General features: G+C 37.5%; 3 protein-coding genes across 3 annotated transcripts in view; 1 reads left to right on the forward strand and 2 right to left on the reverse strand.

Moving 5' to 3' along the window:
- Positions 1-5,358: 5,358 nt before the first annotated feature.
- LOC123657564 (transmembrane emp24 domain-containing protein 7) lies at positions 5,359-6,646 on the forward strand. The gene is made up of 4 exons (XM_045593087.1): positions 5,359-5,613; positions 5,761-5,878; positions 5,954-6,081; positions 6,368-6,646. The coding sequence occupies exons 1-4, from the start codon at positions 5,458-5,460 to the stop codon at positions 6,605-6,607; spliced, it is 642 nt and encodes a 213-aa protein (XP_045449043.1). The 5' UTR covers positions 5,359-5,457; the 3' UTR covers positions 6,608-6,646.
- Positions 6,647-7,709: 1,063 nt separating this feature from the next.
- LOC123657551 (protein YIPF5) lies at positions 7,710-9,025 on the reverse strand. The gene is made up of 2 exons (XM_045593076.1): positions 8,787-9,025; positions 7,710-8,526 (listed from the first exon to the last, which is right to left on the reverse strand). Exons 1-2 carry the CDS (start codon positions 8,887-8,889, stop codon positions 7,841-7,843), a joined length of 789 nt encoding a protein of 262 aa, XP_045449032.1. The 5' UTR covers positions 8,890-9,025; the 3' UTR covers positions 7,710-7,840.
- Positions 9,026-13,344: 4,319 nt separating this feature from the next.
- LOC123658046 overlaps positions 13,345-21,254 on the reverse strand; it is a 13,896-nt gene continuing 5,986 nt past the window's right edge. Inside the window, exons 6-10 of the mRNA XM_045593528.1 lie at positions 17,172-17,313; positions 16,407-16,465; positions 16,076-16,186; positions 15,866-15,895; positions 13,345-15,267 (exon numbers count right to left, since the gene is read on the reverse strand). Coding sequence (XP_045449484.1) covers positions 14,015-15,267; positions 15,866-15,895; positions 16,076-16,186; positions 16,407-16,465; positions 17,172-17,313 — 1,595 coding nt within the window. The 3' untranslated portion in view covers positions 13,345-14,014. The remainder of the gene's footprint in view (positions 15,268-15,865; positions 15,896-16,075; positions 16,187-16,406; positions 16,466-17,171; positions 17,314-21,254) is intronic.

Below are 21,254 nucleotides of genomic sequence, written 5' to 3' on the forward strand. Positions count from 1 at the left end.
AGTTTGACGCCAATGTCTGACTGAATGTCTATCTGTGCTTCCTTCGAGCTTTAGCATCATTGCTGCGGTCATTTTGTTTGTTACAATATCAGTTGTAAAAAATAACTTTTTAAAAATTTTTCATCCGTAAACAAAGTTTTTCTGTGACTGTTATACAGGTGTTTGCCGTGGTCTAGGTGTTTGTGCATGTCCTGCATGCAGTCCTTGTGGGTCTCCCCACCGTGCCTCGGAGAGCACGTTAAGCCGTCGGTCCCGGTTGTTATCGTGTACACCTGATAGCAATCGTTACTCATAGTAGGGAATATATCCGCCAACCCGCATTGGAGCAGCGTGGTGGATTAAGCTCCGATCCTTCTCCTACATGGGAAAAGAGACCTATGCCCAGTAGTGCGATATTACAGCCTGAAGCATAAGGCGAAGCGTATGGAACAAATCTCATTAAACATGGACAAATGCAGACCAAATTCTCATACCGAGTTATAAGAATCTATCAGATCTCATAGACTCTCATAACCCTGTATGAGAATTTGGTCTGCATTTGTTCATGTTTTATGTTTTTTTTTTTCCATAGGGTAAGGACTCCTATGTAATCACGGATTAGTATATATGTAGCTTGTTAGTAATCTTTTAAAATACATGACATGGTTCTGGGTGCTATCTTCGGTAGTTTTCCAATTACAGATGAATGCGGCTCAGTGGCGCACAATGTCGAACTGTGGTAATTGCTTAGTTGGAACGTGAATTTAAAAAAATATTTCACTATAAATCTTCAAGCAGTAGTTGGTTCTAATATGAAGTTTGCTAATATTTATTGTGGTGAGCCAAGATCTTTACCTGATGCTCGAGTTTTACGGAGATCGCCTGTATATGAAGAATTTCACAAAATATTTTTCAACAATTAAATATTACTAACGACTATAGTATATCAAAGAGCAACACGGAGGGGAGTAGCCATGTACAGGCGTTCCCCTCTGTCAAGGTATAAGGCCAAATGGCCATATGCAAATAATAAAACTAGTTGCCGCCGCACTGATCACTAGACTAAATCTAGTTGCGCGATTGAATCAACGTCCTTCAAAAAATGCCAAATTGTTCTGTTTTTTACTGCAAAAAAGATCAGCCACGTCAAATTTACTAAAACATGGCGTTACCTTTCATACGTAAGTATTTTTAAATCACATTATTACTTGTATACTTATTTTAAACCTTTTTTAAACTTAAAAATTACAAATATTATCGTTCGTGTTGACTCGATTTCTTTACCAACACAGGCCGCTCGCCCGCATACAATATGCGGATCAGTCGAGCGACTGATCGGAGTCTATTTCCGAGAAGTCACTGTCGCCGAGCGATAGTGTTGTTACCGGTTTGTTTGTAGATGGTTATCGATAAAAATGGCAAAGGCAAAAGAGGAGACAGACATTTTTGAGATTTTGATTTATTTAAAATATCATATTGCTAGCTTTTTTAAATAAACATAGGTATATAATAATATTGCATTAAATTAAATATAATACACGTATTACGAGTATTAATACATTTTACTAGAATTACTTAATGTGAACTTCCACCATAATGTTTTATATAAAAATTTGGCAGGTTTTCTAAAAATCCAAATTTAAGGGATACATGGAAAAAATGGTAATAACAGATTAACCTGGACGCCCACAAAAAATAGTGTAATATGTTCAGATCATATCAATACCACTAACTTTTAAGTGTTGGCGAACAATAGAAGGATTAGTCGAGGGCACCAAACCAACACTAACGCCACACTGTTTTTGTCCCGTAAGTTTTTTTTGTCTCATGTACAAGGTAATCAAGATATGGTTCACCTTAGTCATAGTAGTGTAATGAAGCTTAGATTTATCAACTTTGAAAATGAACAATGTCCTTTCAGAGTCATCAACAAATCAATAAATCTAGCAGATGACAAGCTATCATCTTATGATGCCATTAGTGTTACGCTCCCTACTCCCAATTCGTTGACATCACCGTGTACATTATCAACTCCTCAAAATGTATGTTAACTTTAAATCGTTTATTGTAGAATGGCATTGTTTGGCACAACAACGTTGCACCAAACGTATTGTGACATAATTATAATAGTTAGACATAGGCTGTCGCGACACTTTTTGACTGACTTCCAAAAAGGGGAGGTTCTCAATTCGACTGTATTTTTTTATGTATGTTACTTCAGAGCTTTTGACTGGGTGAACCGATTTTGATGATTTTTATTTTAACAGAAAGCTAATGTTTATCATGTGGTCGCATTCAAATTTCCTCGAAATCTGATAACAACTTTTTGAGTAACCTTTGATAACGCGTATATATTACGTATATTGTATTACTTGTCGATGTAATTGAAGTCGGTTTTTTTTCGTTTGCGAGCAAATACAATTATTGTAGATAATGATGTGTTCTACAAAGTCTTACTACATAATATATTTCTATTATTATTAGTTTTTGCAGCACACGCAATGCGATTTTTTGGTTATTTTTTTATCCCTTGACATTATTGGAGTTTTAGTAAGGATCCCTAATATTTTTGAAAATATAGTATAACCTATGTCGTTTAGGGATAGTGTAGCTTCTCAACGGTGAAATAATTTTTTGAATCGGTCCAGTAGTTTCGGAGCTTATTCAATACTAACAAACAAACAATCAAATCTTTACTCTTTATAATCGTTTATTTTACATGAAGATGTTTGATTTGTAGTATATAATAAATGGTAAATCTTTAGTTAAGTGGGCTCCAATTTATGGGGTCCTGGGGGAAGAGGGGGTGAAGGGAGGGGGGAGGGTGGGTTTTTTACCCCCCTCGTAGTGTGCTTTTCGCGTAAACCCCGTGGTTTCGAAGATATCGTGTTTGAAGTTTTGAGGTTAACTTTACGTGATTCAGAGATATTACAATACCTTACCGTGCTGCGGGAAGTGCACTCATATGCTCTGTTCACCAACTTTCACACTTTATTTTCGAACAAATTTACGTAAAAACGATCTCGATTGCAAGATCAACAAACGATACGAACTGACGTTTAACGACTAACAAATAGACACCGTTGACCAAAATAAGGCGTCACTTAGCATTTCCTTTAAAACACAAAGCTTTAGATTAGGAAAAACCGAATTTCGGGACCGTGGGGGGAAGGGGGGGGCGCTACCCCGGCGCTACCCCGGCGCTACCCCTGGTACCACTGTCACACCTCAGAACCCCATGGTTATGGAGATATCCATGGTTAAAGTTTTGAGGTTAGAAGAAGAATTTCGAAAGTTAGAGGAACGCTTGGCTCCGGCGCTGCGGGAAGTGCAGCCCTTCCGCCCTTGCGTGCGAAAGCACGCTCACTCATGCTCCGTTCCGCAGCGGAGGCTGGTCGCCTTCGGCGACCAGCCTCAGCCGCTCCTCTACGCATTCGTTCGCGCGCTTTCGCACGGCGGGCGAGGGCTGCCCTCCCTCCGCGCCTCCGCGGCACAAAAAAAACACTCTAGGGGTAGGACAGACCAAGACCACGTGGACAGTGGGGTGCTCCGATTCGGTTTTGAGTATTTTTCGAATTTCTAAACCTATATTCTAGCACGCAATGTTACTAATTTTATTAGAATATTATGTCTGACGCGTTATTTTGTTTAAAAGTGTCGATTTGTCAGTCGTTAAGCGTCAGTTCGTATCGTTTGTTGGTCTTGCAATCGAGATCGTTTTTACGTAAATTTGTTCGAAAATACAGTGTGAAAGTTGGTGAATGGAGTATATGAGTGCACTTCCCGCTGCACCGGAGTTAAGGTGGAGTCGACGCGGAGCTCTAAGGTATTGTAATATCTCTGAATCACGTAAAGTTAACCCCAAAACTTCAAACACGATATCTTCGAAACCACGGGGTTTACGCGAAAAGCACACTACGGGGGGCTAAAAAACCCACCCTCCCCACCACCCTTTACCCCCCCACCCCCATTTCACCCCATAAATCGGAGCCCACTTAACTAACGGATGACCTAATAAATTAAGCCTATTTTTATAATAACATCTTACCTTTGTATCACTTTAAAAACCGTATTTCCCTAACCGAGTACTTGAATTTATCGATAATGGATATCGACAGTTGTTACAACCATGGCTGTAAGAAACTTGTCAGTGTAGTTGCGGCGTGTCATTATACTGTAATGACACAGAATGTATCTATATGTGTGTGAAAAATGTAAGTGTGATTTTAATTTAGTATGTGTGAGTTTCGTAGTGACAGACGATTATTTTTGTGTGGGAATTAGATAAAGTGTGCATGTGTGTAATTTCCCCCCGCAAAAAATGACAGACAATTTTGTATCGGTAGCAGACGCAATGGCTACTCCCCTCCGTGTTGCTCTATGATAGTATATATAAAATATTTCGATCAATGCCAACTTAATGAAAAAACACTTGTTAATTTTCTGCTACTGAATTGATATCGATTGTACCGTTGTACGTATCAGGCAAAAGCGGTAGGTACTTTTGAATGTGCTCGATTGTGCGAAGCGTTGCTGTAGTTAAAACATTCAACGTTGAGCAATATGCTGCATAATGCGGTTTAGTGCTGTAATTTTAAAACTAGGTAGTTGAATGTACTCGATTGTGCGAAGTATTGCTGTAGTTAAAACATTCAACGTTGAGCATTATGCCGCATAATGAGCTTTAGTGCTGTATTTAGAAAACTTAGTTCATCTCCCGAGATAAAATCTTTTGCTTTCGGACAGGATTTCTTCGAATTCTTTCCCTTACTGCTTTGATCGCCTTTGTCGTACGAATACTACGTGTATGGCGAGATCTTGTTCTATAACTTAGCTGTATGAAAAATAGATGTTGGCCGATTCTCAGCCCTTACCCGATATGCGCACAAAATTTTATAAAAATAGGGGTTTGATTGTAGAGAGGTGGAAAATTAAGAGTAATATAAAAAAAATATTCTAAGTCATGACAAAATAAAAATCTTGCCAAAAAAAATTAAAGTTTATAATTAACAAATAAAATATAGGGGTTGATCGTAGAGGGTTGAAAGTTTAGGGTTGTATGTTTTTTTTAATGTTGTATCATAAAAAAATAAAAAATTGGGGTGGACTACCCTTCACATTTAGGGGGATGAAAAATAGATGTTGTTCGATTCTCAGACCTACCAAATATGCACACAAAATTTCATGAGAATCGATCAAGCCGTTTCGGAGGAGTTTAACTACATACACCGTGACACGAGAATTTTATGTATTAAATCATAATGTTATAATTTGAACTACGTAAAAAAATTATGAAATAAAATATAAATAAGCTATATAGCTTTTGGGCAAAACATTGCCATTGAAAAAAATAAATTATCGCTTATTACGTGTAATATATATGCCGATTGATGATGGCAATGTACCTGTCAAGTAATACAATTATTTAGTGAATATTTTGTGTGATATTTCTGTGCTTTCTCAAATTATTCTTACAAAATGTACATTGCGCCTCTTTTATTTGCATTACTAGTCACATTAATTAGTGGTATATATTCAAAAAATGTAGAACTTACATTTGAATTACCCGACAGTGCTGTTGAATGTTTTTATCAAGAAATTGAACAAAATACCTCTGCCACTCTAGAATTCCAGGTATAAATTGTATAAATGTTGCTCATTAAGTCGTTTCCTCTTGTTGTGAAGTATAAACATTCTTAAAAATTTATAGTCCATGAAAACCAATTTGAAAATGCACAAGAGTAAAAGTTTAATTCGTTATTTTTTTTTTTTAATTTTCAGGTGATAACAGGAGGCCAGTATGACGTAGATGTAAAAATAGAAGGTCCAAATAAACAAATTTTGTATCAGCAAAACAAAATGCAATATGATTCTCATCAATTTACAGCACAACAAACAGGTATTCAGTAGTCATAGTTTTATTAAATAAATCTATTTATAACCTTAATAATTAAAGTTTAAATTATATTTTCAGGAGTGTATAAAGTCTGCTTCAGTAATGAATTTAGTACTTTTTCACATAAACTTGTTTACATGGATTTCAATGTCGGTCCTGAGAAAGCACTGCCAGGAGTTGGTGAACATGCCACTGTTTTGACTCAGGTCAGGGACATTGATTTATATATTAAAATTTTGTGTGGATATAAAAAATTTATAATGGGAAATATATATCAAAATAACTATATTCATTGTAATGTTTTAAATGAGTTTTTTGTGTCGATGTCTGATGTATAAATTTTTTATTAAGTTTTGTTTATGACATATGAATCATGAAACTTAACGATATTTATTTAAATGTATATTATAGGTAACTCTAATTACATTTACACATTAAATATAATGAGATTATTGAAATAAAGTTCTTTATATGTATTTTTTTATGTTTTAGCTGGAAACCTCAGCGGGAGAAATTCACTCGGCTCTTAATAGGATTATTGACCACCAAACACATCACAGGCTTAGAGAGGCTCAAGGTCGTAAGAGAGCAGAAGATCTCAATGAAAGAGTATTTTGGTGGTCTTTGGGAGAAACTTTTGCAATTATCTGTGTAACATTCACTCAAGTTATGGTCTTGAAGAACTTCTTCAGTGATCGACCAAGTTTATACACTGTAAAAAATAATTATTAAAATTAAATAGTATATTTATTAATATATTTCATGAGTTGATTTTTGTTTTATTTGAAAAACCTGTTAATAAATATTTTAAGGGAGAATAACACATTAGTTCGTTAAAAATATTGGTAATTCCAACTTATTTGCCCACAAGTTGCAAGAGTGCAAAGTCAAAATATAAATGTTGATATTGTGTTTATAAGCTGGCATATCGGTTATTATTTCATATGAATGTGACAATTATATTGAATTTTTAACCGACTTCCAAAAAAGGAAGAGGTTCTCAATTCGACAGTATTTTTTTTTAATGTATGTTTCATCAGAACTTTTGACCGGGTGGACCGATTTCGACAATTTTTTTTTAATCGAAAGGTGGTGTGTGTCAATTGGTCCCATTTGAATTTATTTGAGATCTATCAACTACTTAGTATTCTAATTCGCACACCAATCGTTTGTTTACTTCCTAACTGCAGTTTCTATTTCGTGTCCTATACCCAAAGGTTGTCTGGAAGAGATCGCTCTTTCAGCGATAAGACCGCCTTTGTACATCTTTCATTTTATGTTTTTTTTCTCTGTTGTTTCTTTTAATGGTGTACAATAAAGAGTATTATTATTATTATTATTACTTTTCGAGTTATATGTAATAATGCGTTTTTACTTGACGCTTTTTTCGTCGACCTACGTTGTATTATACCGCATTACTTTCTACTGGATGTACCGATTTTGATAATTCTTTTTTGTTGGAAAGGGGATATCACATTTGGTCACATATAAATTTTATCAAGATCTGATAACTACTTTTTGAGTTATCTTTGATAACGCGTAGTTACTTGACTATTTTTTCGTCGATCTACGTTGTATTACTCGTCGATGAAATTGAAGTCGGTTTTTTTTTCGTTTGTGAGCAAACACAATTATTTTTTTTAAAATTTAGAAATATTAATGTGTTTGTAATGAAAATACTTATTATTAAAGCATACATTTACTTTCCCATTTTCAAGGCTGTACGTACTTTTGTAATTTTTTTGTAGGATGAATATGAAATAAACCATTTAGAGTGTAAAAAATTTTTTTTCTACACCTTCATGAGATTTATATTAACAAAGAAACTAGTTAATTTATTTTATATTAATTTAATTTATAATAGTTATTACATAGTCTCAAATGAACATAGTATAGGAAAATTTTAATGTAGAGTATTCATAATTAAATCGTTCTTCTGTATATTATTAGACTTATACAAAACAATTAGAATAGAACAAGAAGAGCAAATACTCCATTGACTAAAGCACATGGATATGCAATCAGTGGTCTCTGTTCGGAATCACCAGACATTGTTACAAATAGACGACTTGCAGATAAAGCAGACCAAATGACTGCTATAGCTGAAAGTGACAGACCTATAGAACCTTCTAGAGAAATAAATATTCCTAGACTTGCTAATACCACCATAGGTAGCATGCAATAACCCAGTACACTAGCAACACTCAATAAAGTAAAAACACCTTCTGTTCGACTCATTAAAGAAAGTAAAAAATACATCAAGATAACTGACATTACTGATAGGCCATATACATATCCAAAATGAGCCTTATTTCCCGAAAGAAAGAGACAGACTGCTAAAGCTAAACAAAATGCAATAGGGCCTGCTATATCAGTATCTCTTAGTAAAAAATTAGCATCATCTGCTTTAGATTGGCCATGAAACGGATTAAGTACCGCTAATGTCTTTTCTAATATTCTGTCTGGATAAATTTCTAACTCGTCAAGCAGTGGTGGCTCATCAAATTCCGATGTTTCTCCTGATGGTGTCTCTCCGGGTATTGGTGCTGGTGTAAATATGTTAGGGTTGTAATATTGATTATTATTGGGAGGTATGTTTTGGCCTTGTTCAAAAGAATAACTCTGTTGGTCCGCAGTGAAGTTCTGGAAATCTATAAGAAACCTTTAATTTAACATCAATCAGATACTAACATTACATAAAATTGTAATCACATAAATTTAAAATCAATTATACAATGATCGGTGTACCACCTGTTGAAATTGTACTTGAGTTTGTTGTTTTATTTATTTTTTTCTAACATGTGAACTGAAGCATTGAACATACCATAGTGGTTTTCTTTTGCTGTTTATAATTGTAATTTTGATAAATTAGTAAATAATAAATATAAACTTCTCAATTATGAAAACTGACCTAAAGTTTGGGAGTCTCCAAATGTATTAGTTGTGTTAAAAGAATAGTTTGGCGTATTATTTTGAGGTTGCCAAGAATAATCGCCTTGATTCGGGTAAGCCATTTTAATACCAATTATAGTTTACGCTTCTTTATTTTAGCTTCACAATATTTAACGACACAAAAGTTACACTAAAACTTAATAGTTAATACATCGGCATAATATTTCCAAATTATTAATGTCAAATGTCAGCTGTCAATTGATTTAACAAATGCACGTCAGCAGCCTGAGTCACAGATTAGTATACATGTAGCTAGCTAGCCTGAGTCAGCAGCATATTTCTAAAAATTGGATACGGGTCTTTTTAACCTTTAACTATCGTCGTGAGGCCTCAGAGACCGCTGCCGTTTTCGAACCTGCTTGATTACTTTGTTTCCTAGTACCTAGCTTCCTGAGCTTTTCAGTAACTTTAAGCTCAGTAACACCAATGTCGCAACGGGTAGTAATTGTGATGCAACGTGCAGTTTTTAGTGACGGAGTCGTTCAGTCCAGAAACTCGGGGACTCGCGAGCTTCATAGGCTGGACGACTCTCGCCGTGCCTTCAAGGACGCGGTCGAGCTCCTGCGCCAGACGCTGTGCCGCTTCCGAAGTCTGGCCTTTCGCCAGCTCCAAGAACCTAGCTGCGGTTGCGGCAGTACGCATGTTCAGCCCCTCATTTATCCCCAGGTCAGCCAAATTCAGCGTTTCCGCAGCCCGCTGGAGTAAGTGGCTGTAGGTGACCCCCTGTTATCGAAACGTCCACCTTTTTTTTACGCTGGAAAATGCATTTACGCACTGACCCCGCCACCGAGCTTGGCAGCGAGAGTGTGGGGGTCCCGGCGGTAGGTGCAATGCCGGACTACCCACTAAAAACCAGCGGTGCCCTCGTCGTCCTAGTGGGGCGCCACGGTACCACTATAAGTATTTGCCATGACACCCCGACGTATGACCGCAAGTATCGGAACGTCCACCTAGGTACCCTTCCAACCCTTCCATTCACACTCGCCTTATACACTTTTTTCGTCAACCGCTCTTCACTCATTATCTCGACATGGCCAAACCATCTGAGCATACCTTTCTCAATTTTTATTACTTCATCTTCTGTCAGACCACAAAGTTTCCTTATCTCACTATTTCTTATCCTGTCACTCAGTTTAACTCCTATCATACTTCTTCACGCTCTCATCTCAACTGCATTTATTCTGCTTTCATGTTTCTTCTGCCATACCCAACTTTCTCTTCCGTACATAAGTGTCGGAACCAACACCCCCTCATGCACAGCCTTGAACTATTCATATATATATTAATACGCTAAGGTTAAAATGTTTGCCTCCCTTTTTAGATAAAAACCTCACAATTAGTGAAAGTTCCATCAAATTTGGTCAAGCCGTTTCAGAGATTAGCCGGAACAAACAGACCGACAGACGGACAGACAAAAATTTTAAAAAATTTGATTTCAGTATATGTACCGTGTATACATCCATATGCATTCAGTAAAAAGCGGTTATTTTAATATTACAAACAGACACTCCAATTTTATTATTTTTTATATTTGTATAGATTGCTTAGTCTACCGGTCTGCAAAACTAAAATAGTAATTAAAATAATTTTTGTTATTTTATAAAGCGATAATTATTTTACTTATTTAGTGCGAATTATTCGCACTGGTATTGCTAATTATTTATTACTAGCTGACTTGGCGAACTTCGCACCGCCTTATTTTTTTATCGAGTATAATAATTATGTATATCGAAATAAATTATAGTCTATCTTTCAAGTTAGACAAAGTTACACATATGTGCCAAATTTCATTAAAATCGGTTCAATAGTTACGGAGTTCATTCCGGACAAACATCTTGAAGTTTTTTTTGTTAGATTACCTACATTAGGCAATCTAACAAAAAATAAAATAAAAAAGTAGTTTGTTGTTCAAAGGTTAGGTACAGACAAGTAAAACCTAAATAAATACATATGTAGGTACATATTAAAGCATTTTAACTTACCGTTGCGTAGTTTGTTCCTCACTGCGCTAGGATAAACAAATCAAAATCCTTGATAGGTATACCTAGGTGTTTAACTTCGATATCACTATTACTCGTTGTTTGTTTTTTTTTTTTTGAACTTTATAGCATTCTAATACAGCCGAGTTAGCAAATAGCAATGATTGTCGGCGTGTTTTCAACGAAGATGATACTTAATCCGTTGCATCAAGGCTTATTTCGCAAACATACGGTGTAGCGGTAAAACAAAAATTGCGGCACGCGTACACAAAGCCTTTGAAAATGACCACCGGAACGTCCCTGGCAATTTAAATTTGAACTTTATCGAATTCTAATACAGCCGAGTTAGCAATGATTGTCGGCGTGTTTTCAAACGAATCAAAACAGGTGCCGGCACCTGCCTTCGGTAGCGATGCGACACTACGCCAATATGATCTTTAATTATCTGCTTTAAGGCTGATTTCACGTTGAAACAAAAGTTATTGTGTAGAGTAGGTAAAGACGCAGCTTGTGGGGGCGCGCGGTAGCAATGCATCAGCCGTAACACGGGCGCAGGTCTTTGAGAGCGCCGGTGCCGCGAGCGACGCATCTTTGGAGGTGTCGCATTAGAGGGCGCTCGGCGCCCCCTTAGACCCGGCGCCCGTGTGCGCCGCGCACCCTGCACTATAGGTAAAGACGCCTCTGGCTATTTAAATAAAGTTATTTTTGATTTCGACTGTTTCGATGTTCTTTTATAAAATGTGAAAATTTGTCATTATCTCAGAATCATCTATTGCGTGTAGTAATGTATATGTGTGTATATAAACGTCACCAAGTCGCCTGCCCAGCGTGGTGACTATAGGCAACACACATGAGTTCACACCATTTCTGGCGCGAATTTGTGGAGGCCGATGTCCAACAGTGGACTGCGATAGGGCTGAAGTGATAATTATATTAAAAAAAAAACTTTTTCTTTCTTATTCATTGAAATAAAATGATTGAAAATACAGACACTACAGATTTATTTGTTTTACACATGTAAAAAAGTATGTATTCCATTTTAATAATCAGTTATTTTAACAAAATTTTTATATTGAAAACCAAGAATAAGCGGTTATTCAGAGGATCATTTTAAGACACAATTTTACAATTTCTAGGTACTGTATACAGTGAAAATTGGAATGTATTTGCAGTATGTAACCAAAATTTTAGATTATGTTGTCAACAGGCTAGTATCAATAAGTATTTAATTTGATTAGATTAAAAATTCTTTGAGTACAAGTATAATAGCGTTGATTAAATTATACATTTAATAATAATAATACTACGAATAAGGGCTTTACCAAAACGCAAGTACTTATCGTAAACTAAAATATTTTTTTATTTGTTTTAAAACATATTTCTAATAAATTATAGTTTAAAACAAAAGATCAGGTACTACTTTATAAGTCACCTTCATCATATTTTACATTTAACAGATACCACGATGAATTAACTTAAAATACTTAATAGTAATTATAACATATTTTGTGTACTGATAACAAAACATAACTATTAATAAAAACAAAATATATCATATACCACAAGAAATATATTAGAATTATTTTATTATTTTCTAAAAAAACATGAAATATTTCGATTGCAAAATTAATTTTGGCAGTTAAATTGCAATTTAATAAAATTTTAATTTCTTGTATGATAATAAAAATGTAATATTTTTTTAATTAAAAATATGAACGATATCAATCGTTTCAATCGGGTGTTCTTTATTTTTTAAATAACTTTAGATACTGTGTTTATAAAAAAAAGAAACAGTTCTCAAAAATGTCGTTCGTGACTATTCGTGAGGAACGACAGTACCTCTGTATATATTAAAATTTGCTTAATTCGTTATCATGGCACATTATGTCACATATGCCTTAGTTAGGTCAGTTATCTAAAGCTGGCACGGCACACACTAAATATTCAACAAATGAAATTTTATTGTTAGTTGTGTTAAAAATATTTGTGAAGAAAAAAAAAATAATACAGTCGAATTGAGAACCTCCTCCTTTTTTGGAAGTCGGTTAAAAATTAGACATCAACCGACAGAAGACTAAAAATATTTGTTTTACATTTCATAGTAGTAGACAAAAAAATACATTATATTGTATTATTGTCTATCTCTGACGCTGTCGCGTAGTTGGTATCTATTATTTACACATAGACCTCAAAACAGAGACAGACAACATTTCTTGATTCGTTCGCAGTGCTCATAGATATATAGTACGAGCACATGCCAATTTTAGTTAATTTACCTGCAATACTAAGCTTTAATAAAAAATGTCCTAAAATAGGCGTTTCGGCCTCAGTCAATATACGGAAAGACAAGTTTATAGTTTATGATAGGCGTTCTGTAGACGACTGACCTAATGAAGTTAAATTGACTCAATCACGCATTTTACATAATATCTTACAAAGAGTAAAACTAAATTTAAATGCATTTTATTCGATGGTGTTTTGATTAAAAACTAAAGTTTTGGAATTTTGGTATCCAAGATATAGAAATAAAATGCGTGATTTCAATTCATATTTTTATTTATTTTTGTGACTATCTTCAGCTAGATGGCGTTCTCTCGATCTCGAATTAAGAGTCATTTTGATCAAGTATGAACGTTTACCAAGCATGTGTGGATGTGCCGTCAGATAAAAAGTGACAATACAATATTTTTAAATTACATCGGAAATACGTTTAGTTATAAGATATATAATTTTTGCTACATGCGTTATGATATTGGTGGTTATTATAAACACATTAAAATAGTTTTAACTGTTAAATACAATATAACATTTCGACGCGAGTATATGTACAACCTACATTTTGTACATGCCATATTACCATAGTCACATGCATTACACTTGTTTATAAAAATATGAACACACTTATCAATGGAGATTACCAATGTATTAAAAGCCTGCATTTTGATAAAAAACAAACAACATCGATGTTAAACATAAATTAATCGAGTAAGACAATTTTCATACTCACAATTCATATCACAGATACCTAAGGAAGATATTAGGTTACATCTATCTTTGAGGTATTATACACAGTATATTTGTAAAAATATAAATAAATAAAAAGCACAAAATCTCAAAGATAATCCTAGGTATGTCGTCAAACATTAATTATAATTATGACGGCATCATAGGTCCACTATGAGTAAAAATAATAACTTCGTATCAAAAGTTAAACTTGGAAATAATCACTTACAGTGCAATCGGCTCCATTATTAATACTGTTTTTTGTTTCCTTTGAATTTTGAACATTAATTTTCTCGTAACCTGCGGAAGAGTCCGACCTGTCGATTCTAGAACCTTCGGCCGCGTCGTTAACTTTCTCGTAAGGTGATTCTCTTTTTGACAATTCGAAATATTTAACACTTTCGTAATTTGGATCTTTTTTAGACCTCACTGAATCGTATTTTGAGTCTTTTGATCGCACAGATTCATATTTAGGATCCTTGCATCTTAACGACTCGTAATTAGGATCCTGACATTCATAATTCGGATCTTTCGGTCGAACAGATTCGTAATTAGAATCAGACTCGCTTCCGGTGTTATAGAAATTTTCGTGATTCATAGATTCATAGTTAGGTTCCAAGATACAGTCGTCATTATTGTTACTTGACCAATTGTACTTTCCTGGTTTTTTATTAACTGTGGAGTACGTTGGCTGTACTTTATAGTCCGGTGCGATAGTCGCGTAAGGCGGCGTCGGTGGTTGGTTTCTTAGAACTTCATAATTAGGATCCGAGTCGGAGGCATTAGCGTCTGTCTTCGAAATGAGTTCGTACCCTGCGTCACTGCTTAAAATGCTATTCGGACCGCTATCCACAGTTAGGCTATTTAGTTTTAATAAATTATTGTTGGGGTAGCTATGTGGCTTATTTATGTCCTTGACCGTTTCGTAACCGGGGTCCTGATTCGACTCTTTACGTTCTTTATGCGCTATAGTTTCGTAGCCGTGGTTCACAGATTGTTTTCTATCAATAGTTTCGTATCCTGGATCGTCACTTCGATACTTTAACGTTTTACTTTCGGTTTCTGTGCTTGTGAGGTCCTTCGATTTCCTGACTGACTCTTCTCTCGCCTTCGCTTTTTTCATTACTTTTGCATACATTTCCTCTACGTTACGGGATGGACTCTCGGTGACGCGATGTTCTGAAGTGAGACTCGTGCTTGGTTCCGTTGAGGAATAATTGCTGCAACCGGGACCGTCGATGGAGTTATAAAAATTATCGTTAGGATTTTCTTTTTGGTCGATGTCAAAATTAAGTTCTCGCGCTACGAGTGGTCTAATAAGGTCACCGGAACTAAATCGATGCTTATCAACTGGATAATTGCATCCGTAAAAGTCGGAAGAACTGACGCAACTGTTGTTCCGTTGATGTTTCTCATTCAGACTGCGACGTAGCTTGTCGTGGTTAAAATGGAGATCACCTGCCGAAATTAATGTGTAATTAAAGCTGTTATTATTTAAATATAACCGAATAGTATTATAATAAAAAAAAAAAAAAAATAACAGAGCAAAAATTAGCACGCCCTTCCTTTAGAAACGTAGGTATGTTTGCATAAAAAATATTTTACTATATCGAAATTTCCATCACTCAGTTTAGCTACAATATGTATCTTTAAGGCTATTAAGGTTATAATATTGGGTGTATAATATTCTGTAGTGTAATAGTAGTACTGGTCTGTAGCACACCAAGAATATAGCCACTCCATCTCTTCCCGTGGATGTTGTAACAGGCGACTAAGTGATAACACAGTTCCACTACCACCTTGGAACTTAAAAAGCCAGCGATGGCAAGATAACTCAATTAACCATCCAATCGCTGGCTTTGAAACACACAGACCGAAGACGGGCAGCAGCGTCTTCGGTGCGACAAAGCCAGCCCTGCGGTCACCAACCCGCCTGCCCAGCGTGGTGACTATGGGCAACACCTATGAGTTCACGCCATTTTTGACGCGAACTTATGTGAGGCCTATGTCCATCAGTGGACTACGATAGGCTGAAGTCAAGAGAAAGAAGTCTTACCGGTGCTGGATATCCTCTGATGTCTTTGCGCGAGGTTGTCCGCGGTGCGTGGAGGGTGTGACGCGTGTGACGTGTGCGTGGCATGTGATGAGTGCGGGGCATGTGACGAGTGTGTGGCATGCGACGAGTGTGTGGCATGCGAAGAGTGTGTGGCGTGTGACGAGTGTGGGGCGTGTGAAGAGTGTGTGACATGCGACGAGTGTGTGGCGTGCGTTGGATGTGAAGTGTGAGGCGGTGGGGGTAAAGGAGAGTTCGCCTGACGCTTCTCCGGCTTGGGCGACCCTAACGCACCCGTCGAATTCGAGCAGGATGACATTGATGCTAAAATAAAAATGTTATATTTATTTAATCTAATAATGTGTCTATGTATGTCGAAAATACATTTAAGTCAACTTTAATTTTTTTTTATACATCATTATAATAATTATTTTTGTTCATACATATATTTCTGTTGAAACTATTTTTTTTTTTCAATTATTTAGTAGTTTCCATACTGAACTTCGTAAAAATATTTTACATGAGGCCTAATTACTATTTTTACCTTGGCGAGAATGTGTAGCATTAGAAGTACATGCTCCGATTTCAGGTGGTGCGCTCCTTCTGCAATCAAGATAACTCATTATTCAATTAGCATTTTGATGTAACTTTGTGTGGTGCGTGTGTGAGCGGTGTTAAGGAAGTGTGGGTGGTGTGTGTGTGAGCGGTGTTAAGGAAGTGTGGGTGGTGCGTGTGTGAGCGGTGTTAAGGAAGTGTGGGTGGTGCGTGTGTGAGCGGTGTTAAGGAAGTGTGGGTGGTGCGTGTGTGAGCGGTGTTAAGGAAGTGTGGGTGGTGCGTGTGTGAGCGGTGTTAAGGAAGTGTGGGTGGTGCGTGTGTGAGCGGTGTTAAGGAAGTGTGGGTGGTGCGTGTGTGAGCGGTGTTAAGGAAGTGTGGGTGGTGCGTGTGTGAGCGGTGTTAAGGAAGTGTGGGTGGTGCGTGTGTGAGCGGTGTTAAGGAAGTGTGGGTGGTGTGTGTGTGAGCGGTGTTAAGGAAGTGTGGGTGGTGCGTGAGTGAGCGGTGTTAAGGAAGTGTGGGTGGTGCGTGTGTGAGCGGTGTTAAGGAAGTGTGGGTGGTGCGTGTGTGAGCGGTGTTAAGGAAGTGTGGGTGGTGCGTGTGTGAGCGGTGTTAAGGAAGTGTGGGTGGTGCGTGTGTGAGCGGTGTTAAGGAAGTGTGGGTGGTGCGTGTGTGAGCGGTGTTAAGGAAGTGTGGGTGGTGCGTGTGTGAGCGGTGTTAAGGAAGTGTGGGTGGTGCGTGTGTGAGCGCTACTCACCTGGCATGATGTGCGTCTGGAGCGGGGGGCGCGGCCACGGGAGGGACGGAGGCCTCTCGACGACGGGGCTCGGGAGCGATTTGTGCGTACGTGTCTGAGCCCTCGCCTACGCTCGCTTCTTCTATTGCCGCGTACATTTCATCTAAAAACACGTAAAAATATAAAATGTTTAAATTTGATGACTAGCCCGTTGGCGCATTTTGTAGTGACCCTGCTTTCTGCTCCGAGGGTTGTGGGTTCAATTCCCACCCCGAGTCTGGGTGTATAAATATTTATTTATATATTTATATGTGTATTATTTATAAGTATGTTTATCGAAAAAAAAAAAAAAAAATGTAGCTATATACCAGTCAGCTGATACCTATAAAACAAGCATTAAGTTGCTTACTTTAGGAACACCGTAATACCATGTGTGTATTGTGTAGATATTTATTTATTATTATATTATTTATAATTTATTTTAGATAATTTATTTTAAAAAGTAGGTCTTGTTTCAACAACATGTACAACGTGTTATTTTTCCAATGTCCTTCAAATTAATGTAAAAATAATGTTTAAAAAATGTCCTTTAAAATTAAAAAAAAATTATGGTATCATGGGACACCAGATAGGAACGAAGTTCCTTCGAAAAGTATAGAGTAGACGTAGGAGAAATTTTAAATTCAATAATTTTGTAATTCTTTGTGTTCCTCACGATCTCCAATCACGATATTGCAGTCTGTCACTGCCTCATCTCTTTCAAAGACCATCACTTTCGTCTTCTTTACATTTATCTTCATTCCCTTTCTTACAAAAGCTCCACTCATATCAGTTACCATCTCCTGCAAATCCTCGGGCGAAGACGCAAGTACTTGATCATCAGCATAGAGAAGACATTTGACGAGTAACTCATTCATTCTCAACCCATTTTCATTCTCTTTTAACTCTGTCAAACAATTGTCCACGAACAGATTAAACAGCCACAGTGACGCTACACATCCCTGTCTAACACCTTTTTCGATATGAAACCATTAAGTGTATGCCCCATTTATCCTCACACAAGCACGAGAATCCCTATAAAGAGATAGCAATGCTCGTATGAGGACACTGCTGACACCATTCATGGACAATGCTGACCACAATTCATTTCTCATCACTCTATCATAGGCCTTTTCTAAATCTACGAGCGCGCAATAGACTTTTTTTGTTTTTGGCCAAACACTTTTCGGTTATGCACCGCAAAGAAAAGACCTGATCCGTACATCCCATTCCCTTTCTAAATCCCGCTTGTACATCCCATACTTTATCGTCTGTTTCATTCACAACCCTCTCAATCAACACTTTTGCATACAATTTACCGACGACGCTGAGGAGGCTTATACCGTGGTAATTCCTGCAGTCCTACCGTGACCCCTTTCCCTTGTACAATGGGATGATTACAGCTTTGCACCAGTCTCCCGGTACTTGCCCATTTCGCCAGCACCAATTGAAAAGGCGGTACAGCTGGCTAGCCACTATGCCATGTCCAGCCTTCAGCATTTCGACGGTAATCCTGTCATACCCTGCAGCCTTACCTAATCTCATACTTTTCAACGCTTTAACTATTTCATCCATGCTTATCTCACTTTCATCACCATTTATACTCTCTTCCGTGGAAGGTGCCGTATGTTGCACCTGCACTTCCTCTCTTTCGAAAAAACTTTCAAAATACTCTTTCCATCTCTTTATAGAGTATATTCAAGCAACTACAATTGCGGTTAGGGATAGTTGTGGGTACTTCAACATTTCAGCTGTGTACTGCAACATATGTTTAGTAATTACTTTAGAACCTTGAGATTAAAGATTTATATCTGGCGGCGACTGAAATGCAAAACACACATTTTGGGGCTCCAGGTTAACCACAACTAGGGGCAGGCAGTTGCAGACTAGTGTGACAGCAATGAACCTGCGCACGATATCGGCGGGCGAACCCACATATTAGCCTGCAGATGCAAACAAGATTCCTGACCTCTTGGACTTTTTCATCTCTAAGGATTTATCTAGTTCGTATCTCCGAGCCGAGTCTTGCCTGGATGGCTCCTCAGACCACACACCCGTATTGCTTAGTGTTAGCGCTATGGTAATTAAAGCTGAAAGACCACCTACACTATGAAATAGTCACACCGATTGGGAGTCATTCCGTGAATACCTAGAAGATAATATAAATTTGAAAATAGCTCTTAAGTGTCCCGAAGATATTGAAGAGGCAACAAAATATATCACTACGCTCATAAAAGAAGCTTGCTGGAAAACTACGCCATCACTAATATATAAACACGGTACTATTACAAATTGGCCACTAGATATTAAAAACCGAATTCTCGAAAAACGGCGACTACGACGTGTTTGGCAAGTTAGTAGAAATGCAGAAGATAAACGAGCACTTAATAAAGCCATACGAGCGCTAAGAATATTTCTCACTGAATGGCACGATATTACACTCGAAGCTAACCTAGCGTCTCTCATGTCTACAACATCCAGTAACTATTCCTTATGGAAATTCACAAAGTTCTACAATAAACCTCAGGTAGCCAAACCACCCATAAGGAAGAGCAACGATAGCTGGGCTAAAACCGCTCAGGAAAAGGCTAACGTGTTTGCCAATCATCTAGCTGCTGTTTTCTCACCCAACGAAACAGACGATCTGGACTCACAAAGAGATGTGAAACGCTTTTTGAATCAGCCGTATCAGATGGTATTACCACCGCATCCAGTAAAGGTAATTGAAGTGTGGCGAACGATAAATGGCCTCAAAGACTGAAAGGCTCCAGGATACGACCTGATAACAAAAGAAGTGAGTCAGTCCGTAACCGTCGGATCGTTTGCACGCTTACCGTATACTCACGCGCTATAGCTCGTAGACAGCAGTTCTCAAACTTGTACTCTGGTGGTTTTTTCTATAAAATTAAGTTGACCTAGCAAGATGTTTCGTTGCGCTCGATGTGATGCAGAATTTAGAGACGGCGTCCAATGCTCATTGTGCCAAGGGCACTATGACTTTCCGTGTGCCGGCATCACTGAAGGTGGTTACCAAAAATTGGGGGACCGAAAAAGCACCTGGAAATGCTCGTCTTGCAAATCTGCGGGGGTGGCCAGCTCTTCTACCACAACTTCAAGTACAGTAGCAGCAAAATCGCCAACACCTACGAACATGGAGAGTATAGCCTTGGAACTAAAACGACTTTCTATACAGATGTCTTCACTACAGACGCTTGCTACCAACATACAGGCTATACAGGCCGATATTGCCGAATTAAAAACAATAAAGGCCTCCGTTGAATATGTACAATGCTCTGTAGAAGCCTTGTCTAACCGCTGCACTGAGATCAGTCAAGAGGTACAAAGCCTTCTCAAAACTAGAGAAGAACTTCAACAACTCCAACAACGGTTTTCTAAGCTGGAAGTCAGTATAAATGAATATGAACAGAGGTCTCGGATCAACAATATCGAGATTAAAGGTGTTCCATCTACGCCTTCGGAGAATTTGTTTGAAGTAGTTGGCAGGATTGGAGACGTCATTGGCTGTTCAATCCCCAAAGAGCACATAAATTATATTGCGAGGATTCCTACGCGCAACGACAAGGGCAATAAGTCTATAATTGTCTCAGTACACAGCAGATATTTGAAAGAGGATTTCGTTGCAGCAGCAAAGAAGCGGACTATTGTGGCAGCTAACCTTGGACTCCACGGTGAAAGTCGTATATTTATTAATGACCATCTTACCCTCCAGAATAAATTGCTTCTGAATAAAGCAAAGAATTTGGCTAAAGAGCGGGGTTTTGCCTTTGTATGGGTGAGAGGATGCAAGATTTTCGCACGAAAAAACCCCACGGCACATGTGATCCGTGTCATATCAGAATCAGATTTAAAAAAAATTATTTAATTTCCTTGTTTTCTTTGATGCTGTTTATGTTAACTTTTGTTTATATAATTTAAGTTTAAAAATAACGTTTGTGAAAAGGTTGAGAAACACCGACTCGCTCGCATACCGGTTTCATACCAACATAGTAGCTCGCTTGGCGCACGCGCATCTCTTTCCTCCTATAGCCTTACGCTATCGCCGTA

Source organism: Melitaea cinxia, chromosome 11, assembly GCF_905220565.1.
Source record: "Melitaea cinxia chromosome 11, ilMelCinx1.1, whole genome shotgun sequence".
Classification (NCBI taxonomy): Eukaryota; Metazoa; Arthropoda; class Insecta; order Lepidoptera; family Nymphalidae; genus Melitaea; species Melitaea cinxia.

What these genes read in the sequence shown, in the direction of transcription:
- LOC123657564 (XM_045593087.1), top strand. Translation starts at nt 5,458, where the DNA reads ATGTACATTGCGCCTCTTTTATTTGCATTACTAGTCACATTAATTAGT. An exon ending in ATTTACAGCACAACAAACAG is followed by an intron (nt 5,879 to 5,953) that starts GTATTCAGTAGT and finishes TTATATTTTCAG; the next exon opens with GAGTGTATAAAGTCTGCTTC. An exon ending in ATGCCACTGTTTTGACTCAG is followed by an intron (nt 6,082 to 6,367) that starts GTCAGGGACATT and finishes TTTATGTTTTAG; the next exon opens with CTGGAAACCTCAGCGGGAGA.
- LOC123657551 (XM_045593076.1), bottom strand. Translation starts at nt 8,889, where the DNA reads ATGGCTTACCCGAATCAAGGCGATTATTCTTGGCAACCTCAAAATAAT. An exon ending in TGGAGACTCCCAAACTTTAG is followed by an intron (nt 8,527 to 8,786) that starts GTCAGTTTTCAT and finishes GGTTTCTTATAG; the next exon opens with ATTTCCAGAACTTCACTGCG.